The 17,877-nt window shown below is 46.0% G+C and overlaps 2 protein-coding genes across 2 annotated transcripts; one reads left to right on the plus strand and one right to left on the minus strand.

The window, feature by feature from the left end:
• Window positions 1-10,527, minus strand: ACTR1B (actin related protein 1B). Its single transcript, XM_089537441.1, has 11 exons — window positions 10,371-10,527; window positions 7,656-7,720; window positions 7,418-7,493; window positions 6,229-6,354; window positions 5,428-5,552; window positions 4,928-5,144; window positions 4,174-4,266; window positions 3,706-3,880; window positions 3,178-3,239; window positions 2,803-2,843; window positions 1-2,080 (listed from the first exon to the last, which is right to left on the minus strand). The coding sequence occupies exons 1-11, from the start codon at window positions 10,416-10,418 to the stop codon at window positions 1,978-1,980; spliced, it is 1,131 nt and encodes a 376-aa protein (XP_089393567.1). The 5' UTR covers window positions 10,419-10,527; the 3' UTR covers window positions 1-1,977.
• A 935-nt stretch (window positions 10,528-11,462) lies between these two features.
• On the plus strand, window positions 11,463-16,384 carry LOC149306719 (E3 ubiquitin-protein ligase MARCHF5-like). Its single transcript, XM_089538154.1, has 6 exons — window positions 11,463-11,652; window positions 12,622-12,824; window positions 13,598-13,728; window positions 14,203-14,386; window positions 15,065-15,234; window positions 15,826-16,384. Exons 1-6 carry the CDS (start codon window positions 11,624-11,626, stop codon window positions 15,994-15,996), a joined length of 888 nt encoding a protein of 295 aa, XP_089394280.1. The 5' UTR covers window positions 11,463-11,623; the 3' UTR covers window positions 15,997-16,384.
• Window positions 16,385-17,877: the final 1,493 nt, after the last annotated feature.

A 17,877-nucleotide genomic window follows, 5' to 3' on the forward strand; every position in this document is an offset into this window, starting at 1 on the left:
GCCACTGGCTGTTAATTTATAATATAATGAATTTACAAAATAAAAATACAGGCAACTGTGTTAAATTATTGTACATTGCAACCCAGAGAGGTGGTTTCTTTTTTGCGAGGGGCAGGGGCACTCTTGACTCCGTTTGGTATAGATTACTGTAGGTGGATAACATGGAGAAGCCAATATACATATACGCTTCGAGGGAGTGGAGCCACAGACCTCACCCCCGGCAGGGGTTCCTTTTAAATTAATTAATTTCCATAAAAATAAAAAGATTTAACCCTTTCCAGTCCAAGGATGAGACCACCATCTCTGCAGATGTTTCTGGAGTGAAGAGATACCGTTCCAGCCTCTCAGCTGCTGTGTTCTTTGGCTGCCAGGAAGACCCCAGTGGGCTTTGACCTATCCTGCTTGGTTTTTCTGTCTGCCTACCAAAGCCTGGTGGATTTTTAATTATTTCTTTGTGAGGGGCATTAGTGTTCAGAGACAGAACCTGCCACTTGGGACAATGCTATTCATTTCCAGAGATGGTGATGAACAAAGGAGAGGAAAGAGTGGAGGAATGGTTGGCAACTTTGCATCACAGAAGGCCAGTCCAACAAAAGGGGCAGCCACTAAGAAAAACCCATGCCAAACAAGGAACCATGAGCTAAACTGGACATTAAGGAGGACAACCCACTCAAGTTTTCAAAAGAGCCAAGCTGGGAAAAGGCACCTTAAGAGATGCAAGGAGGCAGAGCTTCAGCCCCTCTCCTCCAAATGCCCCTTAGATGTGACCATCCAAACCCTTGGATTCAGTCCTAGTTAACAGCCAGTTCTCAACTCTTATTCTTTGAAGCCACCATTCTCAAAACAGGACAGATCCAGGGAACCTGGATCCTGGGAGCATGCACATCTCTGACTCAGCAAGCGCTCCTACAACCAACACAGCTGCCTCTACCTTACCCACTGGCAATGCCATGCGGCAGGTACCCCAGCTCCAGAAGCCTGCCACAGCTGAAGCCTTCCTTCCTCCAAACAAGTCTCACAGGGTCCTGGTTAAGTATCATGCTAACACTGCTCTCCTGAAACAGGACAAGCTAGAGGACATTTTTAAGAAACACTCCCTGCCCTGTTTACCAGGACACACCTCTCCCACCTAGAGATCCTGAAAACTGCCTTGCTATGACCCTATCCTTCACCATTTTACTTTTAGTGGGGGAAAGGAAGTGCTTCCTGGAGAGAATAGTGAGCAGGTTTGTGGGTGAGGAAACAGCTCATTTCTCCCTGGAACAGCTTGGCACTGGCTGCTTTCAAGGAACAGGGCCTCTCTATTAGGCAGGCTGAAGAATACTTGCCAATACCTTCCTGCCTACAAAAGCCAGGTGGATTTTCAACCCTGACAGTGGAAGGGGATCACATATCATATTCCCCTGTTATTTAGGGGGGCAGACAGCTGCCCCAGGCTTTGTTCCTCTTGAGAAAGGGAAGGGGCAGTCAGGCGAGATGCAAACATTCAAGATTTCTTCCAACAACCCAGAGAGCTCACAGGCTTCTGTCCCGCCTCACAGGGCAGGACAGACAGAGGCACATGGCAGCTTCCACCTGAAAGCAGCCTTTCAATCCATGCGTAGGCATGACAAGGACCAGGTTAAAGCAGCAGCCTCACTATGGAACAGATCAGAAGGCAGAATGGAGCTTGGAGTTTCCTTTTCGGCTGGGGCCGCTACCGTCCTCCACTGCAACCAAGGCCTCAAAAATATAACCGCGCCTCCCTTCTAAAGGGGTGTGCGTGTGATAGCAACATGCATCGGACAGGGCACTAAGACAGGAAAGCGTGAGGCCCTGGAGGAAGAGGAAGGCAGGAAGAGGCCCCAACCAGCAGGGAGGGAGAAGCAGCCCTGGACGAGAAAGGGTTAAGAGAGAAAAGACAGGACCTGGATGAGTCGCCCACAGACACAGGCTGCTTCTGCTGCTTTGCCACCGCCACCACCCCTGGCCCCTGCCCTAGAAGGTCTTCCGATGAATGGCCCGGGAACCGTCTTCTTCGTACTCCTTCTTGGACACCCACATCTTCTTGAATGTGTCCAAGGAGGCCAAAATAGAGCCACTGTTGAGAGTGGAAAAGAAGAGGGTCAGGGAGCCAAGAAAGGCCAGGAGGATAAAAAACACACATTGCCAATAGAATAAATCACGATTGGGGAACCTTTGGCTGTCCAGAACTTCAACACTGTCTATGTTAGCTATGATAGCTGGCACCAGCAATGCAACACCTGCACAATTGCCACCATTGGATTAAATGCTCTAAAACACACAAGCAGGCTCATATCTGTTCTCGGCATGGCAAACCAAAACCCACTTCCAATAAAGGGATTTGCCTCATAGTCAGCGGAAGGCAGCCTATCTAGACCAAATTCCCCAACCTGGGGTCCTCCACATCATAAATACCCACCATCTCTTCCCAAGCTCTGCAGGTTGAGATAGTCTGAAGCCTAGTCAAGAACATTTTAAGCCCAAGGAGAAGAATTAGTCCCCACCTCCTCAACCCTTATTCACACAGTGTGAATAGGCCACAAGGACCATCTAGTTGGATCCCCAGCCATGGAGACCTGAAAGGTGGCCATCTAATCTCTGTTTGTGGTTGAACCCAAAGTGTCTCTGTGATGAGAAAAGCCACTCATATGCAGATAACCAACCACCCTTGGTTTTGCCAGGGAGCCCAGCACAAGCCAGGATGAGTGCATTGACTCAACTGTGCCCCACTGGAGATTCAGCTGGGAAGCCCAACAGGCTAAGAATACTATTCTCCTTTTCCTCTGGGAATGCTCTTACCCAATCCACGTGGAGTATAACCTCTCTTGAGGAGCAGAGATCTACAAAAGGAAGAAAACATCACTTAAGAGACAGGGCCTTGACAGCAGGTATATATACACAGCCTGCTAGTACACTGCATTTGCAGTTTCATTGTTTTTCTACAAAAGTCACACAGTAGTGAGAAGACAAAAGAGACCAAAGCTGCCTCCATGACTTGTGAAGCCCAATTTTTTGTGGAAACATACAATTACAAAGTACAGTATTCCTGTGTAAGAGAGAGGCCCACCTCAATCATCTCCAGGCTTCTGTTTATGGTGTGAATATATAAGCCTAGCTTTATGCATACATTTGAATTTAGAGCAGGACCCTGAAATTCCTCTCTTAATTCCTCACCTTAATCTTGACATCCTTTGGAGCAAGTTTCTTCACTTCACTGAGCAACCGGTCCCCAAAACCTTAAGAGAAGAGAAAGAAAGATGCTAAACTAGTTCAAACACAGTGCTATTCTATTTCCTGATGTAGGATGTCAGCCAAGATCTTCAGAGATAGTTTAGCTTTGAGCTGAAGTAGGAAAACATCAGATCAGTCGCATCAAATGTTTGAATACTTCAAAGCTTTCCACACAAAACAAAAAAGTGAGGCCGGACACAGATATCAGTACTACTTCTGTGGTGACTGATGACTGTAGAAAAGGCTCACAGCTCTGTGGTATGACAGTCTTTGCAGATATAAGGGCCCAAGTCTACCTCAAAAGAGTATCAGAAAAAATACCACTGGTAATTATTCTCTATGGCCCTAGCAAGAATTAACCCATAGGGTTTGGAAATCCAGAAGGTTCTCCTAGAAAGAAAATTGGCCCATGGTATAAAAGGTCTCACTACATCTTAGAATGCAAACAAGTTACTCTAAGAAGCACCATACCTTTAAAAAGCGTTGACCCCCCAGACAGGACAATGTTCCCAAACAGCGTCCGCCTCAGGTCCATGTCAGATTTCTGGATGGCGAATGCTAGCACTTCATGGATCCCTTCGCTTTCGTCGCCTATTAGGTCTGGCTGGAAGAGCAGCTCAGGGGCTCGGAACCGTGAGGGACCGACCTGCAAGAAAACCCACAGCATTTAGTGGGGCCTGGTTGGTCATTAAATTCTGGCTGGACCCCGTGATCGCTCACAAGCCAGTGAGCTACAGTTGTCACAAGTCATTAGAGCTTCTTTTGCCATACAGTAACTATGAACAGCTCTGGATGACTGGGAGGTCTGGATCAACCACATTCTTGTCACAAAGCTTCTTTGGAAATCTATGGAAGGTGCAATGGGACAAACCCCCAACCTTCCAGGTTCTTGCTGCCACCTCCAAGAAGAAGGACCCATTTTCCAGTTCAGGGACTTACATCTAAAGTGCTTCCGTCAGGCAGTGTGTACTGCACCTTCTCTGTCTCCAAGGCTTCATCCTTCTGAGGGTTGATAGACAAGTAGCAAGCTCTCTGCAACAAGGAAGACGCCACGTGAGGGGAACAGGTAATAGAAACAAACCACAAGGAAAGTCCCTAGCAGTCCTACCACCCTGATCCCCAGAAATGCTAATGGGACACTAGGCCACAACGCACTGTTCCTCCTGCTGAAGCTCATCATCTCTTGCAAATGCTGCAACAGTATCATGCAAGACATCTGGTCCCTTCTATATCAGCAGTACATGCCAAGACAGCTTTAACAGTTCCTGAACAATGCTGCGCCAAGAACTGCTTGTTCTTTGCAGACCTCCACAGCTTCTTGGTTTATGGAAACCATGCAGCTAGTTGCTTTAAACATTTCCAAGATGAAACTCGGGTGTTGTGTTCTCCTCTTTTCACAGTGGCTGACTTAAACCAAGTTAGTGAGTAAGAGGCCAAGTCTCTGCTCACTGATATCCTTTTTCAGGTTCACAAGAAACTTTCTAAATCCACTGGCAAACTACTGCTCCAGTTTGAGGCAGAGGTGCTCAAATAGCAAGTTAGTGGCCACTTGGGGTTAGAATTCCTGTGCTCCAAAGCCTTGGTCCAGTGTGTTAGTCATTAGCCCCAAATGCTAGCCATACAAAAAGCAAGCTGGCTCTGGGTCCAGGGCCACTCCCAGCCCAAAACATCCACCCAACAACCCTGACCTCACCTCCTTTATTGTCTTGACCACTTCAAACTCAGCTGAAGTGTGGAAGTCATAGCCCTCTTTCCGTAGCAACAGGCGGAGGTAGCGAGAAACATCCCGCCCAGCAATGTCTACCCGCATGATGGAGTGGGGCATGGCAAAGCCCTCATAGATGGGTACCGCATGTGTCACTCCATCCCCCGCATCCAGTACCACTCCTGTAGTGCGACCTGTGGCATAACTGGAATAGAGTGGCAGACAACAAGGAGGATATTGGTTAGCTTTGGGCACAAGCTTCCAGCATCAATGGATGAGGGTCAGTAGGAAACAGAAAGGCTAATACAAGTCAGCGAGATTTGTTTTGTCATCACCAGGCAAAGAATAAGGGGAGAAATCCCAGGAGGCCCCAGAGCATATTTTTACATCTTTTGAAGATGGCATACAAAGCAGAGGCTGTTGGGTAGCATTGGAAGGAAGGAATATGGTTGTCTCATCCCTCCACCTTCCAGCATCTGGATACTCACAGGCTGAGCACAGCTTGCATGGAAATGAAAAGAGCAGGAACATTGAAGGTCTCAAAGAAAACCTCAGCAGCCTTCTCCCTGTTTTTGCTGGGGTTTAGAGGAGCTTCTGTCAGGAGAACTGGATGCTGGGAACAAAACAAGAAGCTCATTATCAAGTACGGAAATAGCTAGATGACCTAGTGGTCACAGGCACATTTGCCCTAATCTGGGCTGTGTCAAATCCCCTCCCCAAAAGATACTCTATGTAATAATTCCAGAGTTTAATTTTATTACTTACTGTTTAAAAACTGACTGAACTTTATAACTTAAATAGTTAAACAAAGTAACACAAACATCCCAACGCTAAAGGAAGCACCTTAGTTAACCTTTCCACAACACTTTCTTTTCTCCAGGAGCAAAGTGGAAGACAAACAGCTTACAGACCAAACTTTTATTACAGCAGTGGGCAGGAGCCATTGAAAGTCTTTCATGTCTCAACTGAAATAGGCACAGCAATGATCCAAGCAAGCCCTAGAACAGAGGTGGGCTACTAATGGCTCTTCAGATGTTACTGGACTCCAACTCCCAGCAGCCCTAGCCAACATATACTAACAGTGAAGACTGATGAGTTCTGCAGTACGTACAGCAATAACTGGAGGATCACAGGTTGCCCACCCCGATGGTCTCAGTGTTCAAAGCAGGTTGTTTAAGGCTTACTCCTGAGAATTTTCCCACTAGGAGAGTCTCTAATAGAACTGTTAGAAGGTATTGTAAGTCAAATGTCTAAAGGAGGACAAAAAGCAGAACTCTTCCAACTTTTACCTCTTCTGAGAATGTTTGCAGCTGGTCTTTAGAATAAACATATTGCCAAATCCTCTCCATGTCATTCCAGTCTTTGACAATGCCATGCTCCATGGGATACCGGATGGATAACAACCCTCTGTGCTCCTGCATGACACAATGAAGGAAATCTATTGCCATGGTGTCACAAATCCAAATCTGGACCTAAGAGAAGGGGGACCCATAAACACTGGACAACTAGCAGAGCAGTTAAGTCCTTGAAAAGGCACTGGGGATCTCTCACCAAGAGGCCCAATGTGTCATCACAAAAGTCCAAGAGACACACTATGTTTTCAGCAGGGAAGAGGAAGCAGAGTCCCTCCTACTCTTAAAATGGTTCTACTCAAACGTAGTGGTCTGTGGTAATCCATAAGCTATTGGCTATGGTGAGTTTCCAGTAAAGAAAGAAAGATATTGTCAGTGGGTGCAAATATGTTGCCAGTCCCTGCACTTTGGGAGGAAAGAGCCTGCAGGCTCTCCACGCCAGAGTGCTTAAATCGCACCACTTTAGGGGTCCTCTTCTGATTTTAGTATAGCATTTACTTTAAAATAAACATGCACAATCCATAAAGGTGTGCCGGCTGCTCTGTAGGCTTGTACAGACTATTTACAAGTCTGTAGTTCTTTAGCACAGGCAATATGCCTATTTAGAGATAGAAAAGCCAAACCAACTGCTGTTTCCACCAGTGACATAGAGGCACTCTAACAGAGCTGTAAGTGCTCAGGAAATCCAGATCTGGCCTTCTTACTCGAAATGTGACAGCAAAGACCAACTCATTCAGCATGGGGCAAGAGTAAAAGCAAGTTAGCAAGGCCTCTCATCTCCTCCTTTATGTCAGGGTGGGCCCCTTTTTCTACCTGGGGGCCAGTCTTTGTGAAGTTCACTCTCTCAGTGAATAGGGCCAGGTGTCATTTTTTTACCAATGTATTTTTCCCACCAAGCCAACAAAATACAGCTCAACAGAAGAACTATGGCTGTCCCCACTTCCAGGAGTGGGTCAGTTCTGGCCTGCAGGATCCTCTTCCCCACTCCAGGGCTTGAGGATGGGAATCCCCCATCATGAGTGCGCTAGGGATGAGTGCCCTCTAGATGCCTGGGCCACATGCTGCAAAAATATACCCCCCAAAGGAGCAAATTAGCTCCCACATCACATGGCAGCGTAGAAGGTACCTCTGCTTTAGGTCCAATAAAGAGATCTCCTTCAAGAGCACCAGCCATAACCCGCACATGCTTTGGACGGCCCACACTAGAAGGCAAAAAGAGAGAGGTTATCAGTCCACAAGGAAAGGATCATCTGAAAACTGTCATAACATAATCTCCCATTTTTTAAAAAAATGGTTCAATACATCTAGTCTCTAATGCCTTCCACACTAATAGGACTAGTAATGCTTTTTGCAGTAATACTTACTAGTTTGGGAAGCAGTATTTTGGGATCTGGTCTCCAGCAAAGCCAGCCTTAACCACTCCTGAACCCTAAATGAAGAAATAAAATAGTTAATAGAGAGGCAAAAGACTTCTCCACGCAGAACACATTGCCAGCCATGAGATGCTGACTGAGATTCAGGCACCACTTTAAAACTGGCATTAAGAATTTCCTTCCACTTTGCCAGGCGAGTGATTTTGCCAGTCAAGCCTCTACTATAAACCAAGCCTCTGCAGACTGAAGGGAAACATACTTATTTACAAAACACCGTAGGAGCAGACATGTACCACACAATTCCTATTCTACCAGATGACACCACATTAACATAAGCAAAAGAGCATACAGCCACTGTATCATATGTTCTTTGCAGGACACTGTAAACTTGTCCAAGTTCAATCCACAGCATTTCCAACTGAAGGAATATGCTGTGCCTGAGCCCCGACAGAAGCCCTGGCTGGGAAGGACTTCTGCTGAACATGCATTTAGGAGACCCACTGCCAGCTAGTGCCTGACGAAACCAGGGCTTGGAAATGTTACTTTTTGGATAACAGAATCCATCTTCACTGGGGAATTCTGGAAGTTGCAGGCTATAAAGAGTGGCTGCTAGTCCATCTCCTCATGTAATAAAACCCATAAACATCATGAGTACATTGCAGGAAAACGGATGAGAAAGCAGAGGGAATGGAAAGGAAGAACTGCCCATGGCACCAGAAGCCAAGCCAAGAATGGGATCCATCACAGACTTTCAGTCGGTCACAAGATCAGCCTTCTTCTGGTTCTTCAGCCCTGGGACAAACATGGACAGTTTCCCCACCCAGACCTTGTGATTCGGCATTCATGGATACTCCAAGACCAGGCCTCTCTCTCTTGGAAACAGAGAGACAGAGCATCCCTTGACAAGGGAATGACCGTTCTGTGAACATGGCTGGAAGGCCATCCGCCTCTTGGCCGCCTGGTCTTGACAGCCGCCAGTTGGAATCAGCCAGTTGCTTCGGAAATAGGGACTGTCGTTTAGGGGGATATTTAGCCTTCTCTGGTGCCAAAATAACCTACAATTCCCAGGATCCCAGAGGATGGAGCCAAGGCAGCTAAAGCAGCGGCAAACAGCAATGTTGTCAGCAACCCAGATGCAGCCAAAGTCTCACTGTCCATGCGCTGGAGATGGGTTTATCAATGGAGGCTATCATGGGTAACATTTTACTTCTAATCCTGCCTTCTCTCAAAACACAGCTCCATTCTGGTTCAAAAACCACAGACACACCTCAGCAAGAGCACTTTATGTTTCTGTACTGCTTCATAGTGAACTCAGCACCCTTTAAATCACAGTTGTGCTATTAACACACAATTACACAGCTTATCATGTTAGAACTACCATTTTTAAACCACACGGGTGAAGTAATCCAGTTTCAGACCACTTCAACTGTGTGTGTATATATATATATATATAGGTGTGTGTGTGTGTATAGCTATAGATATAACCAAATATACATATGCACACATATATACACACATGCATATATATGTGTGTGTGTATATATGTATACACATACAGACAAATATGCATATATATATATACACACACACACACACAAATATCTATAGATGTAGATATACAAATATGTGTGTGTATATATATATATATATATACATATACAAATATGTGTGTGCATGCATATATGTCCATGTGTGTGTATATATATATATATATTGACATATTCATACACAGTACACATATATATGTGTTTATATATACACATATTTGTTCATATATATATATACACACACACACACACATATATATATATATGTATATACTGCATATATATATATATATATACACATATATGTGTGTATACATACATATGTGCATAAATATACATTCAGTACATGGAGGACTACTTCTGCCGCTGCCCCCCCCCCCCCCATGTCACCTGGGAAGAAGCTCCCCAGAACTGCGGAGGACTATCTTGCCGCTGTGGTGGCTTTTTACCAGGGGGGAGGGGTCAGTGAGAGAGGGGTGTTTTTATGTATTCTTAATTGTTTTATTGATATTTGCTGTGAACCGCCCTGATCTATGGAAGGGCGGTATAAAAATAAAAAATTTATTATTATTATTATTTATTTATGTGTGTGTGTGTAGATATACATACGCATGCAAATACAGTACACACACATGTGTGCATATATATGTGTGCATGTATTTGCACGCGCACACACACATATACATTGATGTGAAATGTAGTGTATTGTGGTCCCCTCTGAAAGTGAAGGCCAAATAGCTCAGAAAACTACAGTTCCCAGAATTCCTTAGCACTGAACCAGGGCAGTTAAAGTGGTCTCAAAGCGGATTATTTCTGCAGTGTGTTTTGGGCCTCAGACATGAAGGCAGGCACACACACAAACAGATATATACACACACACACACGTATATAGATACAGATATATACGCACATATATATAGATATATAAAATGCGCATATATGTGTGTGTGTGTACACATATAACATATAACATATATATATATGTATGTATGTATGTATGTATCTATGTATCTAATCCGATGGCTGTCTCTCCCTCCTTGGCCAGCGAGGAGCCCTTCCTTCCCGGAGGAGGAGGAGGAGGAGGAGGAGGAGAGCTGTTGGGGAGAGGAGCCAGGCCCCACCCGGCCTCTGCCTCGGTCTCTCGGGCGCGGCTGCTTACGTTGTCAATGACGACGGGCTGGTTGGCGATGATGTCGTAGGACTCCATGGCCGGAGCCGCTGGGCCTCTCCCAACGACCGACTCCTCCGACTGACTTGGCTTTCCGCTCAGGCCCGGTATCCACCACCAACACCCAGCGCAGCCTAACCCACCTCCACGTCGCCGCCGAGGATAAGGCGGCGCCTCGCCTCAGCGACAGCCAATCAGGTCTTGCCTTGTTTGACAGCCGCGCATCTCATTGGCCCTTTGGTTGATCAGGGGGCGGGCTTTCCGCATTAAGGTTGGTTGAGAATTCACGTCGAGGAGGGAAGGGAGGGGTGATGATGTCATAGGTCGGCTCTTAAAGGGCCAGAGGCCTTGTTTTCTTGACAGCCTTTTAGGAAATGGAGGGTTGTTCTTGTTGTTATTTATGATTCCATCCGCACTGCGGGGATAAGGCAGTTTGACATCGCTTTAACTTCCCTGGGTCCATGATGTGGGATCTGGGGTTTGTAGTTTGGTGATATATAGATATAGATATATATCTATGGGGGAATATTTGCCTATAGGGAAATATAGGAACACACTTGTCCATAGGGAATCATTGGAGAGTATTTGACCACACAAAAACCACCATAGCATTTAATTAAATTCAAATTAAATTCCAACAATAATTAAAACACATTCAAGTATTTTTCCCTTTCTTCATCTGAAAATTAAAAATTGTATTTAATTAAAATACAAGAGAGACGCATAAAGGGAAAAAGTATATATACTTGGGTGTGTTTTAATTATGATATGGATTTTATATATATATATATGTTTTGTTTTTTAAAATTCAATAAAATTTGTATAAAAATAAATACTTAAAATCCCATTTAAAAGGTTTAATTAAAAGTACATTAAAAAAACAATTAACTACCATTAAAAACCTTTAAACTTACCATGGTTTCCCTAGTGGCGCTGGTCTTTGTAGTCCAGCGAGGCCTAAAAGCTCTCTAGAAGCGCATTCCAAGCGCCACCTGGATCCACTACAAATCCCAGCATGCTGCGCGAGGCCGCCATTTTGTCCAAGAGGGCGCTCCCCTTTCGCTTCCGGCTTGACGCGCAGTAACCGGAAGTGGCGTCACCGCGGCGGGCTTGGAGCGCTTTGGTGCCCTCCGCGAGGGTCCGCGAGGACAGAGCTGCGCATGCGCGGGTAGCTATGGAAGCCTGGAGACGCTGAAGGAAGGGAAGGAGGTCTTGGATTCGAATCCTGAGCGTCGTTTGGGAAAATGGCGGCCGCTGGAGAGGCCTCTGAGAGGTAGCTCCCTCCTCAGCTCAGAAAAGTGATCCTGTGGCTGTTAATTGTGTGTCTTTAAGTGGTTTCTGACTTAATGGCGACCCTGCCATAGAGTTTTCTGGGCCAGAGGGGCCTTTGTTACGGCCTCCCTCTGAGGCTGAGAGAGTGTGGCTTGGGTTTCTATGGGCCGGATTCGAACCCAGGTCTCCCAAGAGTCATAACGCTGAAACCAACTTTGCCAGGCAGGCTCCTCCTTTTTAAAAGGGGGCTTCCAAATAGATTAGGCGAAAGCAATGGTTGACATTAAAAAACAACCCAAGAAGAAATGGGGAGGAAGGAGAAGGAAGGAAAAGGGAGATGGAGACAGAAGAGGAAAGAGGAAGGAAAGAGAAAGAGAAGAGGTGCAGAAAGGAGGAAGGATAAAAGACAAAAGTGAAGGCAAAGGAGGCACTGAAGGAGGAAAGCCATTCTTTGCTTTGTTTGCATGCTGCTTTTCTCCCAGAACTACTCATTTAAAATGTTTATAATCAGTTTTAAAACACGATAAAACTCATAACAAACTTAAACTCAGTAAAGAAGAAAAAGGGGGGGAGTGAATGCAAGAAATGAGGGAGTCCCAGGTTCCAATGCCATGAACTGGCCTTTTGGCCTTTGTCTGCCGGTTCTTCCTCTTCTCCTCTTCCAATCTCAGTCCGCTGTCCAACAAGGAAGGATAAAACTGACCTACTTTACTCAGCCCTTGTAAAAACCGCTGAGATTAAGCGTCTGAAGCAAATGAAACGCAGGGCGAAGTCTGGCAAAAGTAGGGCATACTGGGTGCGCCTGCCTTGGGCCTGTTTCTGAAGACCCTGGTGTTTGGGGTCTTCCAGATATACTAAGGAAAGCTTTGGTAACATAGGATTAGTAACAACGGATGCTTGCAGTGATTTGGGTCTTTGCTGTTACTCTTGTCTCTAAAAAGGTCTGGTTGTTGTTGTCTCTCTCTCGCAGGCATTGCTGGGTCTGTTTTGCCACCGAGGGCGACGACCGGTCGGCGGAGTGGGTCTGCCCCTGCCGCTGCAAAGGCTCCACCAAATGGATCCACCAGGCCTGCCTCCAACGCTGGCTGGACGAGAAGCAGAAAGGCAACAGCACTGGCAGCGTGAGTTGCCCACAGTGTGGCACCGAGTATCACATTGTCTTCCCCAAGCTAGGTGAGTGCAAGGCTGCCCAGGCCATTCCCGGTCTTCCTTGAGACTGAATAGTATGGGCAGGTGCTCAGTTGTAGAGGCAAAGGCTGGGGAGCTGTCCAGCAGGAAAGACACCCTTCCAAGGCAAAGTGTGTGTTTGGTGGGGAGCAGCCAGAGAGCTGTCCAGCCAGGAACCCAATGGAGCTGAGCATAAGGGGATGTTGGACCAGCAACAGTCAGACTTGGAGATGATGATTAAATACTGGATCTCAGGACAGATTACAAAACATCAACAGTTTAAAAGTTGGCTATAACATCTAGTTTTGGGGCTCAGCTTGGCTGTGGCAGGTGGAAAGCAGAGGTTAGAAAAGTTACCTTTTTGGAGTATCTCTTAGAATCCCCCAGCCCTCACAGCCAATGGGAGCAAGGGTCAAAATATGGCCGTATCTCAGATTTCCTTTCAGGCGGCACATGCGGAGTCTGATCTGTCCATAAGCCTGGCTTCTTCTAATATACAGATGGGAAACCTGCAGCCCTTGACCTATTTTTATGGGACCCTCGTTTCATACAGCCTACGGAGATGGTGTGTGTGTGTGTGTGTGTGTAATTGGGTGGGACAGAGAGGTAGTGTGAGTGGGTTCTCACTCCATTTGTTCCTTAGGCTTTTTTAGAAGATAGAAATATATCCGATGTCTCTGAAGGCACCTAAACGTCCAGGAAAGAAATGTGATGATTGCTGAGATTCAAGTCACAAGAATGCCTACAAGTCTGACATTTTGTAAACCTTCTTTTTATAGGACCCTTGGTCTATTTCTTGCAGCAAGTGGACCGGGTTTTATCTAAAGTGAGCCCCTTTGCTGCAGCCGGCATTGTGGTGGGGACGCTTTACTGGTCGGCCGTCACATATGGGGCTGTCACAGTGATGCAGGTAACTGGGGTTTACTTGGGGAGGCTTCCAGTGATGCTCAAGGATAAAGCTCTGCTTATTTGTTTAGTGATTCATTCTGCACCCCACGTTCTTTCCCAACATGTCTCCTGACATGTTTTTTCTTCTAACTCCTTGTCACCAAAATTTTCGCTATGCACTATTGAGTTTTCCAAGTGTCTGGAAACTAATTTTTGGCCAAGAAACAACAAATAACAGTGAATATTCTCTCCATTTCTACACAACAGTCAATCTCACTCCCATTAAGGACCACACTTACATAATCTACCTCTATTCAATGTCAAATGTCCTGAATAGAATATGCGCCTTGCATGACTCATTGCATAATGGCACTCATGCTGGCATAAAGCCACAAAAATATCCCAGACTGTGGTTCCTCTGTCCTTGGTAATGGAAGCAGAAGACTCCCAGCTCTCTTCGCTGGCAACAGGACTGAGCCTCCCCTCCTTTTTGCAGGTTGTTGGACACAAAAAGGGCCTGGACGTGATGGAGAGGGCAGACCCGCTCTTCTTGCTCATGGGGTTGCCAACCATCCCTGTCATGCTGGTTCTAGGGAAGATGATCCGCTGGGAAGATTATGTGCTACGGGTCTGGCGAAAATACTCCAGCAAGCTCCAGGCCCTGCAAGCCTTGGTGCCTGGTGAGCATCTCTCCTTGCACATCATTCTTTGCCCAGGTTGTGTTTTTACCCAGAACACACACACACACTGGGAGGCATCAGAGATTAAAATCCCTGGCATGTGCATTTGGTGCATGATGCACAGAGGGAGGCAGGGATCTCCACTCTGTTGTGTAGGCATGTTATGGCTGCATGTCTATTTAATTCAGGAGGGAATTTCCAGATGTTCCAGGACTGTGTCTCTCATCCTCCCTCACCTTTAGTGGTCCTGCATCATGGCTGAGGGAGACTGCAATCCATCAATACCCAGAGGACTGTATTTCCCACCCCAGCTGGTGCTCATATGAAATTTGCACTGAGGAAGGATGAGCCTTGCAGCCAGTCAGATCATGCAAAAGGAGAAAATTTACACAGTGCCTCCTATTTTGAAGACCTTGCAGATCTCTGGACCCTTTATCCAGCCCAACCCTGCCCCCAAACATCAGGTTTTTCTTGGTATTGTAATCCCCCAACATGCACTCAAAGTATGTCTTTGGCATCTTATGGACTAGTAACTTGCTTTTGGGAAGGAAGCGGTAAATGGGAGCAGAATTTCTCAGGAGGATGAGTTCAGTTCTTGGGGCCATTTTATATACCTATTCTTTGAACTCCCACAGAGTTAGGATTTTCTTTTTCTCAACTCACTTTCCATCCTCCCAGGAGTCAGCCGTCCCGTTCCACAGGTCCCGCTGGCTGAATCGCGCTACCAGAGTGACCATCTCTCCATCTCACGCACTCTGTGTGGAGCCCTGGTTTTCCCTTCCATTGCCAATCTAGTCGGCCGGGTGATGTTCCGCAGAGTAAACTCCAGCCTCCAACGCACCATCTTGGTGAGTAATGAGATTGGCGAAGAAGGCAGATCAAGTGGCTGCAACATTTGGGTCAAGTAATGGCCCAGGTAACAACACTCTTCTCACAGGCAGATGTCTTGGTGACATCTGGATTCTTTACAAAGATATGGAGGACTGGGTTGACCTTCTCTCCTTCTCCCCAGTAATATTGGGTCTCTGCCTCTCCAGGGTTCACTTCATGGGTGTGAGGAGAAGAAAGGTGATTTTGATTTGGGAGATTATTTGGGTCTGTGCTTTGTTTGTATGTGGGATGCACAACACATGAGCTGACTGTGGGCTCCAGAGACCTGAAACTACCCCTATTTGGGGGGGAAAGCCTCCCAAAAACAGAATTGCACCTGCAGAAGCTGTGGAAACAACAGTTCCCTTCTAAAACAAGCATGCTGCCATGTAACCCAAATTCTGGATTTTTGAAGAAAAAGAAATATGAGTAACCATCTGAGCATTTCTAGCTTCCTTTGGGAGGAACTGGTGTTAGCCCATAGTGGGTTCAGGGACAATGACAATGCTACCCCAGGCCCCCTAACATCACCCAGCCCTGGCTTACATGTCCTTTTCTCCCCCTGGCAGGGTGGCATTGCTTTTGTGGCCATCAAGGGAGCCCTGAAAGTTTATTTCCGACAGCAGCAATACTTGATCCAAGCCAACCGGCGCATCCTCAACTTTGTGGAGAAGGGGGACATGGAGAAGGACTCTCCACAGCTTGATGAAGACAGTGGCAGTGAAGCAGGGCTTAGCTAGGGTGAGACATGTGGAGGGGATGGACGCACTCCCTGGCCCACTGCAAAGTTCATCACAGAAAGCACTTTCCTCTCCAGAAGAGATTTTAGGTTGGACAGCTTTACTCCAAAATTGAGACGCTGACAAGCAGTCTGGCCTTGGCCCCTGTTCTGTTGGAAGATAAAGGCTGGGAGGCATTGGCGGGAAGGTTGGACTGGACAAAGGGCATCACTGGGTCTACTGTGAGAGCAAAACCTATTTTCAACCTGATGGCTTCCTTGCAGTCTGGCATGTTGACCTCACACTGTTCTGTCCAGCTTTTCCACCATGTTTATTTGGAATTCTGTGTGGCATCTCTCCTCTGATCTCTTTGGAAACCATGGTTTAAATTAAAAACAAACAAACATGATTTTTATTGTAATTCATTCCTCTATACACGTTAGGAATTGAGTTTATTTTCTTTGCTTATTTAATGTCAGTGCTTCCTTTTCCTATGTTGATGTTCTCCAGGGAGGCCCCATGATATCTTGCTTAAAGGGCTCATCCCTTGTTCCCATTGTATTCTGTGATACAAGTAAGGCAGATAGATTAACCCCTAAAACCACTGCAGTGAGCTTCAAAGCTGCGTCCATGACCCACACCTTACTTTTTCTCCTTATGCTACACTGATCCTTGATTAAAAAAAATTAGAGAACATGGAAATGGAGATGAAAAAGTCCATTTATTTACAGGGGCTGGGTGGGGGTGACCACATACCCATTTGAAGCCTCCTATCCATGTTGTCATTGTTCCCTCTGCTCCCCAAGTTGGAGAATCGTGCTTCAAGAATCCTCCAGACAGTATGAGTCTTCTTTGAAAAAAGGTGCGCTTCCCCAGGACCTATTTTCCCTCTTTGCAAAAACATGATCTGGTCACTCTCAGTTTCACTGGGAGGGGCTGTTGTGGCCCATGATGGGTCAGGGTGCATATGTGGAAAATGGCCACCAGACAATCTCATGTTGTTTGACAACTGAGTCATCCATTTCTTCCAAGGAGTTCAGGGTGGATGTTTAGCCTCGCAAGAGGCCCTTGAATCTAGGATGTTGCCATATTATCAAATGCCATAAATACAGGCCATTGAACCATCTAGCTCTGGAACGGGCAAGAGGTCAGGGGTTTGCATTGGACCTCTATGGTCAATTCCTGGCAGAGCTGCGCTGGAGAGATTCCTAGAGAGAACATATGAACCAAAACCGCAAATAATCAAAGCTGCAAACCGTAGAAAGCCAACTGTATTTTCTTCCACAACAAGCCAGTGCCAATGATCTTTTCTTATTTGGCCAGCAGATGGGGCAGGTGATCTAAGGAAAGACACCAAAGCTTTTATAGGATGGATGAAAATCTAATTTTCAGTTCATTTTCAATGAGGATACACCAAAATGAACAAGTTGGTTCAATATTTTGGACAGAAAAGACTTGAAAATTATACATATATATGCATGCATGCATGTATGCAGTATGCAAATCTGGAAGAAACGAACTGTATGATCCTGAACATGTAAACTCTGTAAGATAAACCGAATCAGGCTTAGTTAGTACTTGGATGGGAGACCAGCAGGGAATAGCAGGAATCTCCAGCTAGAGCTAGGAAAAGGATCCTGTCTAAAGGAAACCTTGGAAGGTCATGGCTACCAATCAGAGTTGACAATACTCCAAAGATGGAGCAGTAACCAGTATAAAACATCCTATCATCCACATAGCAGGGGGCTTCCCCATACCAGGATAAGATTAAGTTTATGCAAATAAAAACAACTACATTGAATCCAGGGTTTGGGGAACAGGTACGGTATGGGGAGCTAAGCATTTATCTGGTCTTGTGCCACTTCTTGGGAATAGAGTCTTTGGACACATTCACACTATACC

This window comes from Sceloporus occidentalis, unplaced genomic scaffold (assembly GCF_023333645.1).
Source record: "Sceloporus occidentalis isolate IW3139 unplaced genomic scaffold, rSceOcc1.0.p SCAF_9, whole genome shotgun sequence".
NCBI lineage: Eukaryota > Metazoa > Chordata > Lepidosauria > Squamata > Phrynosomatidae > Sceloporus > Sceloporus occidentalis.